The sequence below is a fragment of the Rhipicephalus sanguineus genome, chromosome 8 (assembly GCF_013339695.2).
Source record: "Rhipicephalus sanguineus isolate Rsan-2018 chromosome 8, BIME_Rsan_1.4, whole genome shotgun sequence".
NCBI classification, from domain to species: domain Eukaryota; kingdom Metazoa; phylum Arthropoda; class Arachnida; order Ixodida; family Ixodidae; genus Rhipicephalus; species Rhipicephalus sanguineus.
This window is the reverse complement of record NC_051183.1, coordinates 164,428,298-164,440,872: the sequence shown is the minus strand read 5'-3', so window position 1 is coordinate 164,440,872 and position 12,575 is coordinate 164,428,298. Positions and strand designations below refer to the sequence as shown.

General features: G+C 50.3%; 1 protein-coding gene across 1 annotated transcript in view; it reads left to right on the top strand.

Moving 5' to 3' along the window:
• Window positions 1-11,992, top strand: part of LOC119402449 (cytochrome P450 4c3) — a 215,430-nt gene extending 203,438 nt beyond the window's left edge. The window contains exon 11 of the mRNA XM_037669602.2: window positions 11,442-11,992. Coding sequence (XP_037525530.1) covers window positions 11,442-11,614 — 173 coding nt within the window. The 3' untranslated portion in view covers window positions 11,615-11,992. The remainder of the gene's footprint in view (window positions 1-11,441) is intronic.
• Window positions 11,993-12,575: the final 583 nt, after the last annotated feature.

The window sequence follows — 12,575 nt, the reverse complement described above, 5'->3', positions numbered from 1 at the left end:
TTTTACGAGGCGTATCGCGATATAGATACAAGATACCCAAAGAGTATCTAAGATAGTATCTAAGATACATGTATCTTCGATACTGCCCAGCACTGTACTACAGGGTTTAGCAAGGGGCGTTTGCTGACCCGCGATGACGACGAGAAACAGTCCTTGTAATCCTGCAGAAGGCATCGAAGCTGTTGCTGTTGGCGAGCGGGAAGACTTGGGCTTACGTCGAAAGATGACTCAGGCATTGGGGTTGTCGTTGTAGCTTCGTCAGAATCTGAAAAGGCAAACGCATCGCTGACAGCCAAAATTTATTCGATGTACGCAATCGTCGTGCCACTGCTCAGGTGTCTGTATTCTTGGCTGAAGTTCGTTACCATCACGGTGCCATTTCCTTTATGCAGCCGAGCACTGCCTCTTGCGACGCGAATATCACGGTCTAGCAGCAAACGCTGATCGCTCTCGATGACACCTTTGATGTATTCAGCCTTTACGGTGCCGACGGGAATTATGACACTGGATCTAGGAGGAATGGTGACTTGATCCTCGAGCACGTTGACTTGGATTCGTATCCGGCGGCGTCGCTTTCTCCGACGATAGAGTTATCGACTTGGTTCTTAGGCCGATGACGGCGCCGTGATGGTTTAGGAAGTCGATGCCAAGTATGGCATCCCTCGAGCAATGCTGCAAGATTACGAAGCTCGCAGGATAAGTGCGATTATTTATGGTGACTCTTGCTGTGCGGACTCCCACCGGTGTGACTAGGTGTCCTTCAGCAGTCCGAATTTCGGGGCCTTCCCAGGCGGTCTTGACTTTCTTCAACTTCGTGGCAAACGGTCCACTGATGACAGAATAGTCGGCTCCTGTGTCGACGAGAGGCGACTCTGTGGCCGCCGATAAGAACATTGAGGTCGCTAGTTTGTCGTTTTGCGTTGCAGTTAGGTCGTGGCGTCGCGTCACGGCTACGTCGGTTTATTCCGCTGCTTCCCCGTTGTGTCGTCAGGTCTACTTCGGTCCGTGCGGTTTGGTTGTCAGGGCTCCGTGTTGTTTGCGTCGTGTTCTTAGGGTTTCCTCGTGGCGTCGTCGTCGGCGGCGGAGGATCTTCGGTAGTTCGTCGTACAGCAACCGCACCTCCATCGGTTTCTGCCCTTAGTTTTCTGGATACGGGCTAGGTGACAGTCCCCGGGTTGGGCCAGTGTATAGTCGGCGTTGCGGAGAAACGTGGCGGGCTGGCGACGGCGATCGGGAAGGTCCTCGAGGTGTCCACTGCGCTCCTGCGAGGTAGTCGCCGATGTCGTATGATCGTTCACCCCGCTGTGGAGACGGAGCGTTTACGGCGAAACCACGTAGCCCCATCTTTCGGTACTGACAGCGGCGGTAGATGTGCCCGGCTTTTCCGCAGTGGTAGCAGAGTGGACGATGGTCGGAGGCGCTCCAAACGTCGGTTTGCTTTGGCGCGTAGCGCTGGCCGACAGAAGAGCGGTAGGGCGTCGGTGGCGGCGGTGTCTGGTGACTGAACTGTGGCGATGTGGTTTCTTGACGTTGTCGTGAAGGGGGAACGGGACAGCGCACTGCAGCAGCGTAGCTGATAGCTTGCGGCTGCTGCTGTGCTGGCATACGAACACCAAGTGACTGCTGGATTTCCTCGTACAAAACTTGAACAATCGACGTCACCTCAGGCTGTGGAAAAGAGAGCTTCCGCAGCTCCTCTCGCACGATGGCTCGGATAGTTTCGCGCAGGTCGTCGGAGCCGAGGGCGTGCACAGCTGCGCTGTCGGGAATCAGGTGACGGTTGTACTGTCGGGTGCGCATTTCTAGCGTCTTCTCAATCGTCGTCGCTTCAGAGACAAATTCTTGGATGCTGCTGGGTGGGTTCCGCATCACTCCGGCGAACAGCTCCTGCCTTACTCCTCGCATAAGGGAGCGAACTTTCTTCTCTTCGGGCAATTCAGGATCTGCGTGGCGGAACAGTCTGGTCATTTCTTCTGTGAAGAGCGCCACGTTTTCGTTTGGCAGCTGCACGCGGGTTTCGAGCAGAGCCTCGGCCCTCTCCTTGCGGACGACGTTGGTGAATGTTGTCAGGAACCTGGTGCGAAAAATGTCCCATGTTGTCAGGGTTCGCTCCTGGTACTCGAACCACGTTCTAGCTGCATCCTCCAAGGCGAAGTAGACATGCCGTAGCTTGTCTTCGTAGCTTCGGCAGTGCTGCAAGGTAATTGTGAGACGGAGTACAGTCTTTTAGCCGTCACCTGTTCACAAACATGTGCCACAATCACTTAGTTCTGAAAAAAGCAAACTCATATTGACAAGTCTGGTTCAACCAGCAGCATCAAATGGTTTTAAAAAATCTTAAAAGATTTCACACGAAGGAATGCGTCAAAGATGAGCGCGAGTGGTGGGTAGACTAATCAACCACACGTGACGAAAAGAGAGCAGCTTTGCATGAAAAAGATGATTAGACAAAGAAATAGGTCCCGCATTTGTCACCAGCTTCACTGAGGAAAAAAAACCTCAACGATATCAAGTTCGGTCTTATGTTGCCCTTTTTTTTAAAAACACAGTGGTCAGCCAAAAATTTGCAGTGGCTTAGCTCGGCTATGCCAGGATATACGTAGCGCTAGCAAAGGTTCAGCTGATTATTCTGAGCTTTCCAGATTTCCGCAGCACGTTTAGCTTTCCGCAGCACGTTTAGCGTTCCTCTGTTCATTCTTCTTACGCTGAAGCGCTAATTGCCAGGCAACTACTTCGGGATCCGATGACATAAGCTTCTCGGCTCTTCTGCGCCGTTGAGCAGCATTTGCGCTCTCCTTCTCCATGGCGTTACCCACCTGCAAACGCCAGTCAGAGGCGCTATCAAGCGGCACCAGCGCACTGTCAGACGGCGACTGCACAACGAAGGCGAATACACCATCTCCCGCTAAAGGGGACCATTAGTAGATGCGAAGCCGGAGCACATGCACGATCGCGTTCCGTTGGCGTTCGTTGGGCATGCTACCGAGCTCGCGTCGTGGAACGCGAAGAGCGACGCTACGCGCGTCGTATCTTCCATCTAGCCTGGCCGTTAATTCTCACAGGGCGAGCGGGGAACGCGGTCGACAGGCGGGCGAGAGGGGGCAGCGTAGGAGAGGAGAGAGAAGGGGAGGGGACGCGCATGCGCTCGAGCTCATCGCGGCTTTGCGCAGGAGAGAATTTCGGCATGTCTAGCCCGCGTTTCAGAGGAAGAGTGGAAAGGGGAAGTGGAGAGAGAAATGGGAGAGGGGAGGGGAGAGGGAAAGTGGAGAGGGGAATGGGAGAAGGTGAGTGGAGAGGGGAAGTGGGAGAGGGTAGATGACGGGGAATGGTGAGGGGGAGTGGAGAGGAGGTATGTGGAGAGGGTATGCGCATGCGCAGTAAGGGTGGTCACGCCGCACACCACCACCGGATTGAGCTCCGCCTTAAGATACTTCGCATCTAATACCTGCGCGCGCCATGGCTACGAGGGTAGCGCTAGTAGACACGGACTAGAGGAAGACACACGGACACACAGACGGAAGCGCTCTAGCAACTGGTTTTTTATTGAAAATCCGCCCTACATATATACATCGCTTTTATGGCCACGTGACAATTTCAGCGCAGTGACGAATTGAGGAACATAATTTCTTTTTCTGACAACACTGTCGACGGTGTGCTGACACATTTCGCCCCTTCTTTGATTATGGTCTTTGCTTCGATGATTTCTCGAGTGCACTTATCTTTGTGGCGGCTGATTATGATACAATTTGAATAAACAGGTGAACAACCACAATCATTGCAATGTGTGGACAGGTGCCCATCCCTGTATCGAGCAACGTTTTGTTTGTGCTCCCGTAGCCGATCATTGATACAACAGCCCGTTTGGCCGATGTATATCCCGCCACATGTCAGTGGTAAACTGTATACCACGCCTGCTGCGCATGGCCCGAAAGGACTTTGGTGCTTTTTCTGGCACCCTTTCGGCTTTTCAGTGGCAGGATCGGTGAGCTTACACAGGCGGCTTAGCTTATCGGGTGCTGCATATGCGTGCGCAGGGTTCCCCATTAGGGGGGGCAAAGGGTCGTCGCAGCGCCCCCCCCCACCCTTCCTAGTCAATGTATAGGGCAGATATTGCGCCCCCCCCCCTCTTAGGTGACTAGAAGGGTCAATGTACGGGGCAGATTTTGCGCCCCCCTGTTAGGTGATTAGGGGGGGCGGCCGCCCCCCCCTGCCCCCCCTGTGCGCACGCCTATGGGGTGCTGAAAAAAACACCTTTACGCCCACCTGACTCGCTACTTTTTTCAGCCTGTGCGAGATCTTGTGTATGTAGGGGATCACTGCCACCTTCTCCTTTTTCCTGGATGCGGAGGCAGGTTCACCATCCGGGTGGCGAACTTTTGAGAGCACTTTGCTCGCAACGGAGACGAGCACCTGTGTCGGGTATCCTGTCGGGTATCCTGTCGGGCGCGGCTGGACTGGACCATAATCAAAGAAGGGGCGAAATGTGTCAGCACACCGTCGATAGTGTTGTCAGAAAAAGAAATTATGTTCCTCAATTCGTCACTGCGCTGAAATTGTCACGTGGCCATAAAAGCGATGTATATATGTAGGGCGGATTTTCAATAAAAAACCAGTTGCTAGAGCGCTTCCGTCTGTGTGTCCGTGTGTCTTCCTCTAGTCCGTGTCTACTAGCGCTACCCTTCCAAGTATGAATTTCCAACTCGCCCAAGAAACAGCACTCCATGGCTACGACGTCACCCCTCTCGAATGCGCAGAGCAGCAGCGGCGAGTCGCGCGCGCATGCGCAGCAGGGCTCATGATGACCCCCGCGAAACCTGCTGTGGCTAGGCAAGTGTAGCTAACGCTACAAAAGCCAGCAGCAGTCGCATGTATACGCACATACTCCTTAGCCGTCTCGGTAAAGCATCTGCCAGCCTGGCCAATGCTAGTTGACACTTGCGACGGGCTGCACGAACGCCAAGAAAGATGTACAAAAACACAAAGTGCGAGCATAAAAAAAAATCACAGCATATCCACGGAGTGAATGATGATGAGTGGGCGAAGCTGCGGAGGTTCATCGGTAAACCGTGAATCTTCCGTGAATTCTGCCCAGTACATCATCACCGACGTGAGATCGGGCGCGTTTATACTAAAGGTTCGATGAGTTATGACGACTTCCAGCTCACTTTAATTTTACATGTACGCTGTGAATTTTCATGGTTTAGAAAACCATTGCTTTAGAAAACATCTGGCGTCTTTCGTTAAGCAGCTGGCGTCTTTTCGTTTTGCTTTAGAAACATCTGGCGTTCTTCCGTTTTGCTTTTACAAAACATCTGGCGTCTTTCGTTGGTTTATTTCATCAATCAACGGCGTTTTGAACAAAATTTTTATTGTTTAATCACGCACAGGAGAAATCTCACCAGGCACTACCTTGGAGGTAAAGAATGGCTGCTAATGGGAATGAGAGACAGAAGAAGTCGGCTTTTAGCTACCGCTGCGAATTTTTTATTGTTCAACAACGCGCAGGAAAAATCTCCCACCGGCACCACCTTGGAGGTCAAAGCGTAAGACTGGTTACGCACTACGACTACGACTACGAGGGACGAACGGGTGCCGCCTTAAGGAGCTTCGCCCCTAAAAAAAATGAAGGACGCTTTGTAAATTCCAAAGTGTGTTCGGTGAAAGCCTGTGGCCATTCGACTGACTATGCCATGGTATCGGGACGGTACATGGTATCGGCTTCTCCGGAACGCTTGCCGTGGAATCCCTTGGGAACCAACGAGACGTCTGACGAACGAGCGTTGCCGCGCGCACCGCTGTGCCATCACGTGATTGCTGAGAGAGTGTGAGGGGGCACGGACGGACGCCGCCACTGCGTTGCGCAACAGTAGCGCAAGGTGCGTTGGAAGGAGCAACGCGCAACTGTTGCGCGTTGACGGATGGACGCCGCACGGATGCCGCCGACTGATGCCGTCGCCGCGTTGCGCAACAGTTGCTATGCGCTGCCAACACCCTCTAGAAAAATATGAAGGCCTTAGTTATGTTCCCTTTCCACTCGCGCTACGTCAGCAGATGGGACGAACGCATGAGGCGGCGAGCGAGTTTTTCTAGTCGCCGCGACACAACGCATCCGCGCGTCAGGATCGCGCTGGTGCGCGTTCATCGCGCGTCTGCCGAAACTTATTCCCCGGCACGTCTGTACAGACGTAACACATCTCTTCGCTGTTCAGTTGGCCGTGTTTTCTTCACTGTGAAAGGAATGTGAAAGCGACGACGCCGAGATGCCGTGCAAATGCTGTGTACGTCGATGCCGCGGTAACTACACGGGGGACACGAAGGTGCACGTCTTCAAGTTCCCGAGAGACTAAGCTCTGAGGAACGCTTGGATTCGTGCTGTGCCACGGGAAAACCTCACGGTCACCGAAAATTCTAGGGTAAGTTCTTGTTTTTTCGTGTTTAAGTGTTAGTTAATTCAAATTATATATACGTGCATGTGCAAGTGGCTCATGAGCCGCACGTTTGTATGACAAGTAGCCATCGGTTTGCTGATTGGAGCTAAATTTTTTTTTCTAGGTATGCGAACTTCATTTCATGGACGACGACATTATTCGAGTCGCCACGCATACAGATCAAGCAACTGGCCGCGTAATGACAGTGCCGTTAGCTCATGTGCGCCTTCGCCCAGACGCTGTACCTTGAAGTTCCCGAATTATCCGAGCTACATGTCCAGAAAGACCGCGAGAAGGGAAGATCCTGACTCCAAGTGCGCGCGCATAGAGAATGCAGCCCTTCAGAAAGCCATCGCTGAATCCAACGAGGCGTTTAACAGAGCACGCGAGGAGGATAAAGTCAACAGTTTGAGCAAACTTGCCAACCACTTGAGGAGCCAAGAGATGAAGTTCTGGGATGTAATCGAAAGAAATGAAAGGATTCTTCTCATTCACACCGTCGACGATGAAGCGCCGTGGTTGAAATACTCTGTTTGCGTGAAAGCAGACTTGAGTGTGAAATTACACTTCATGAAAACAGCCGTAAAAAAGCTAGGCGCAAATCTCTGCGTTCCCGAAATCGCTAACAGTGAATGGGGTATGGTGGAACTCCTGGAAGGCATCGAGAAGTGGGACGGTGACCTAGGTGTGCAACTCAGTCGCGCAAATTTGCGAGGCGGTTTGTTTAATGCTAGATCAGCTGTGCACGTCCCAAGCAGAAGACGACGCCAACTGTATTCGATTTCTGAAGGAGCAAGTCACCTTGCACCTATCGAAAAACAGCGCAGGCTCTACTCTGCTGATTTCATGATGTTCTGCTGCATTCTTTTCACTATATTGCCCCATGCGTACGCGTTCATGCGCAGCCATGGAAGCATCACCTTGCCGCATCCTATGACAATCCCCGAAGGTCGCGGGATCAAATCCCGGCCGCGGCGGCTGCATTTTCGATGGAGGCGAAAATGTTTGAGGCCCGTGTACTTAGATTTAGGTGCACGTTAAAGAACCCCAGGTGGTCGAAATTTCCGGAGCCCTCCACTACGGCGTCTCTCATAATCATATCGTGGTTTTGGGACGTTAAACCCCAGATATTATTATTATTATCCTATGACAATCAGATCAGTGTGCTCGTCTTATGGTATGAGTCTTCAACAAGAGCATCAGAGCGAAACATTTCACAGCTATATGGCGAAAAGAATTTCTGACCTGAAAGATGACCAGCGCTTTGTCACAGTTATGGTAGATGAAATACATATAAAACCCTACTTTGACTACAAAAGGGGTAATATTACCGGCGTGTGTGTGAAAAAACTTTTATTAAAATGAGAGTTTGCAGGCACAAAAGGACCCTTTACAATAGGGGGAGTCCTTATTCCGGGACTCCACTGGACAACGCCGCTACCCGCGCCCGTTGGACTAGAGCCCGTTGAGACTCCAGGCCTGAGCAATTGAGTAGGGCTGCCTCCCATGCCTCTCTAGTAGGGGAAGGGTTAGGGGGAATGGAAGGATTCAATTGACATGCCCAAACCATGTGAAAGTTATCGGAAACTTCCCCACAGTGAGGGCACCGCCCATCAACTTTCGGGTCAAAATGTTTCACTATTGCAGGACACAACAAAGTGTTGGTCTGCAGGCGCCTTAAGGTTCGTTCATCGGCTTTACTCAAGCCCTTAGCAGGGACCGGGAAAAGCCGATGGCGTTCACAATAGTGAGCCAGAATTTCTTTGAATCGCAGAAGCGGTTGCATCTCTGAGCCGGAAAAGCCTGGGTGAGGTGCCCGGGGGATAAGCGCGCGGGCGGCCGCGTCCGCAGCCTCGTTACCTCTAAGGCCCTGGTGGCCCGGAGTCCAAATGATGCGTTTAGGTGAGGGGTCCGAATCCCTCTCGGCTCGTTTTAGAATGTCGTAGGCTAGAGGTGAGACCTCGCCCGCCAGGTAGTTTTCACAGGCTCTTACCGGCGCCGCGCTTAATAGAAATGAAGCTGCTAACTGTGCGCTCGTTTTCATGGTGCGCAGCCTGACGTGTAAATTCAAAGAAGTTGCGCACATCGTGCCGGTGCACCGAGTAGAGGCGGAGTTCCTGCAAAAGACGCTTAAAGAAGTGATTTGCGGGCTGGAAAAGATTGGGTACCGTGTTATGTGCGTCGTCAGCGACAACAACTCTGTCAACAGAAAAGCGATGTCACTCTTCGAATCATTTCCTCGTAACACAATTGTGTACCAACATCCATCAGACCCTTCAAGGCCGCTGTTCTTTGTTATAGACCCAGTGCACATTCTAAAATGCATACGAAATAACTGGATCAATCAGAAGAATGACCAAATTTGTTTCTACTTCCCAGAGATCCAAGGAGACACGCCGCAACCAGAGCGAATGCAAACAGCGTCATTTGTGACAATCAGGGACCTTCACAGCAAAGAGTGTAACCAGCTGTTGAAATATGGCTATGGACTGTCGAGAAAAGCCCTCTACCCTTCGAATCTTGAAAGGCAGGAAGTAAAGCTTGCTTTACAAATCTTCAATGATCACTTACCAGAGGCGTTACGCGCTCTTGGAGCAAAGCACAACCTATCGTCTTTTAAGGCCACTGCTACATTCATCGATATCGTACTCAAGAGGTGGAAAATTGTAAACGTCAAAACTCCATGGAAGGGAGAAAGTCTGGGAGATCAGTTCCAACAACCAGTGCTTGCCATTGATAACGATCCAAAAATTGCCTTCTTGCACATGTTTCTGAAATGGCTGGATGAGTGGAAAACCAAAGGTCTTGACAAGGGTACTCTGACAAAGGAAACTCACGCTGCTCTCGAACACACTACCTATGCGCTTGTTGAGCTCGCTAGGTACAGCTTCGAAGAGCTCAGAATGTCGTATGTTCTTTTTGGGAAGATACAGACCGATTGCCTTGAAGATTGGTTTGGAAAGTATAGGCAGCCGGCAGGTGCGCAATATCACATCTCCATCAGGCAGATATATGAAGTCGAAAGCAAGCTGCACCTGCAAAGTACCTTGCCTACAGTTTCCACTGACCAGCACTGGGAACATGTCCGAAAGCAATTGTCGAGGCATTGCTTCCCAGCAGCAACGTTGTTGCGACCAGCCAGGCTCTTACGAAGATGCAGGACGTCCTCCCAGTCCTCGTCTACGTTGCAGGTTATGCAGTACACGCCTTCCTTAAAACGTTGAATTGCGCGCAATGCAGGGAATCGTTGACCGTGGACAAGGAGATCACAGTTTCTGCCACAAACGAACATTATGGTCTCGTGAAGCAGCTGGACCGAGGAGGCTTAGTTTATCCATCAATGTTTGCACTTAACGCAGTTGCCCACAGCTACGTTGTGGTAGAGCAGCTCGCTACAGAGCCAGCACTGCTTATGATGCCTGAACAACGCCAGGTCGTCCGAAACTGACGCTACAATTGATGGCTAGTCAATAGCAGTCCGACTTCCATACGTGTGAGAATGGCCATACGATTGAACTAGTGCTTAAACACATCCTGCGGTGCAGCACCAACGTTCTGCTAAAGAACTTTTCTAGGAAGCTGAACGACAAACTTCTCGACGCTGCCAATAAATAAAAAAAGGAAAGCCGCAACTGTCGAGGCCAAATAACTGCATGTATTACTTCTAATATAGAGCAAGTACAAAAAGAAACTGGGCTTCGTAAATAAATGCTTTCGTGCTACTGTATTCTTGTCCTCTAATTTCTTTTAAATGCATGCATGATTGTTCTTGCAGAAAAAAAAAAAGCTTCCGCGCAGTGCACCTGCGAGACAACCTCTCTTGAACAGCTCTCCTTATTTTTTTCCAATCCGCCCCATCGTGTGACGTCACGCGGAGAAAGCTAAGGCCTTCATATTTTTCTAGAGGGTGTTGGCGCTGCTGTGCCATCACGTCATTGCTGAGAGAGTGTGAGGGGGAGGCCACAGCCAACGCCATGGTTGCCACAGCTGGCGCCGTTCCATAGCATGGACGGACGGACGCCGCGAGTGTGAGACATTGAAGGCTTTCGCCTTATTATAACAGCCAATACATTTGTCACCCTGGTAACTTAGCTACCCATTGCAGCAGGTGTTATTGTCAGTAGGAACTCGAAAGCACCACAGTTGTATCACGATCTAGAGATACAAGAGTAAGAAAGATTATCGAGGCCTTCACGATGCGCAACATGGGCGATGATTTGTGTGTTAGTGCGTCATCGCTATGTATAACTGATGATGAAGTGTCATTTTTTACAAAGAAATCTAGATAGAAGGCAGGGACAGATTTGATGGCGTAACGCTGATGGCTCTTCTCTTGTGCACGTGCTACTTGGGTCTTTCTCTCACCTAGTATGCCATTTTTCAGCAAATAAACGGTCGGTAGTTCGCGCTCGTCTTCTGGACAATGTGTTCTTTCTTTTCTTTTTACGTCTTTCTCGGTGTGTCGACTATGCACAATCAACTAGCTTTGGCTTTCCAGTTTATTGGTGGCCGCAGCTTTAAGGGAATCACGTGGACAACATTGCGAGGGAACACTGTAAACTTATTCCTCTCGCGCGACCCGGGCGTTTGCCTTTGTTTGTTATTGCGCACAACTTGGGCAGTCTACACGGTGCAGGAAGTACAATTCGAACGTGATGCTTTGAAGCGATTCTCTTATGTTGTGTGACATCATGTGAATATAAGGACTCACATGTTTCGTCTTTTCCTTGCTGTGTTTGAACGCGTTTGATACTCCCTATGAGGGTCTCGCACACTGCAAAAATTCATCACTGCAAGCAGTTCATTGCAATGCTTCGCTTGACGAGTTAAGATTAAACGTTGTCATGAGGAATCTGCTCCGCAGCTGCCACGGCAGCGCTGGTCGTCGCTTTTTTTTTTTTTCGCAGGGCCATGTGGGCAGCGCAGAAGGCCTTTAGGCCTATACCTGCGATTCTGCCACCGAAGTGGGCAGACAAATACAGCTTCGTTCCTTTCCTTCCCTTTATCCAACAGGGCAAAAGTTCGCTCAACTGGAGGACAAGATTCTTCTGGCCCAAATCCTGAGGCGGTTTACGGTGCAGTCGATGATCCCAAATGAAGACCTTCAGATGTCGCTGGAGCTAGTATTGCGTCCCACTCAAGGCCTGCATGTAAAATTCACGCCTAGAGATCGCATGGCTGCTTAATTAAGCACACGCGAAACCGGGCCAGCTCTGCAGTTCGCGCTCTTTGAAACTTTTTTTTTCAGTCGTCACTATAACTCGATCTTATTTCAAAGTTTCAAAATATTTTAATAAAATTTTCTCACGGGTGCACCTACGAATAATGCTTCACAGAGCAAATAAGTCTGCTAGATTCCGTTTATTGTCATTGTTATCGTAACTCATTCATTCGAAAGCGTTATACCGGAACTATAACCCTATCCCACAAACAAGGCGGAAATATCGTCTTAAAAATGTTAGGATATGGAAATACACTGCTATAATAAAATGAACCTTTTCTTCACATTGCCTTGCTTCTGATGAACTTACACTGCGTATTTGTGTGCGTCGTGCTACAATAAAGGTTGTAATGCCATTAACGAATGCTACGTTATCGTGCTAGGCAATTGTGTAGCAAGCAGTACATCTCGGTGTGTTCTGTAATCGACGTTTACTCATGACACTGATGACGTCTTTTGATTCCGGTCAAGAGCCAGGATCGGGACGCCACATTAAGAAGTAGCTTTCGCGAAATTCTTTCATTGAATAAAGGTGACTGAAACTTTGTGAGAAAACATTCTAGCATTATTTATTACGTGTGTGCTTTTTAATCTTCGTCAAAAGATGTTGCTTCAGTTTTAACGCGAATTAACTTGTAGCTTCATACGCTGACCCGTTCGCCGTCTTAACCGTGAAAAGGGCGCGCACAGCAAATTTTCGTGTAACTTTAGATGCGAAGCATCTTATAGCGGAGTTCAAACCGGTGGTGGTGGTAGTGGTGGTGGTGTGCGGCGTGACCACCCTTACTGCGCATGCGCATACCCTCTCCACACACCTCTCCACTCCTCTCCACTTCCCCTCTCCCGTTTCCCCTCTCCACTTCCCCTTTCACCTCCCCCTCTCCAATCTTCCTCTGAAACGCAGGCTAGGCATGCTGAAATTCTCT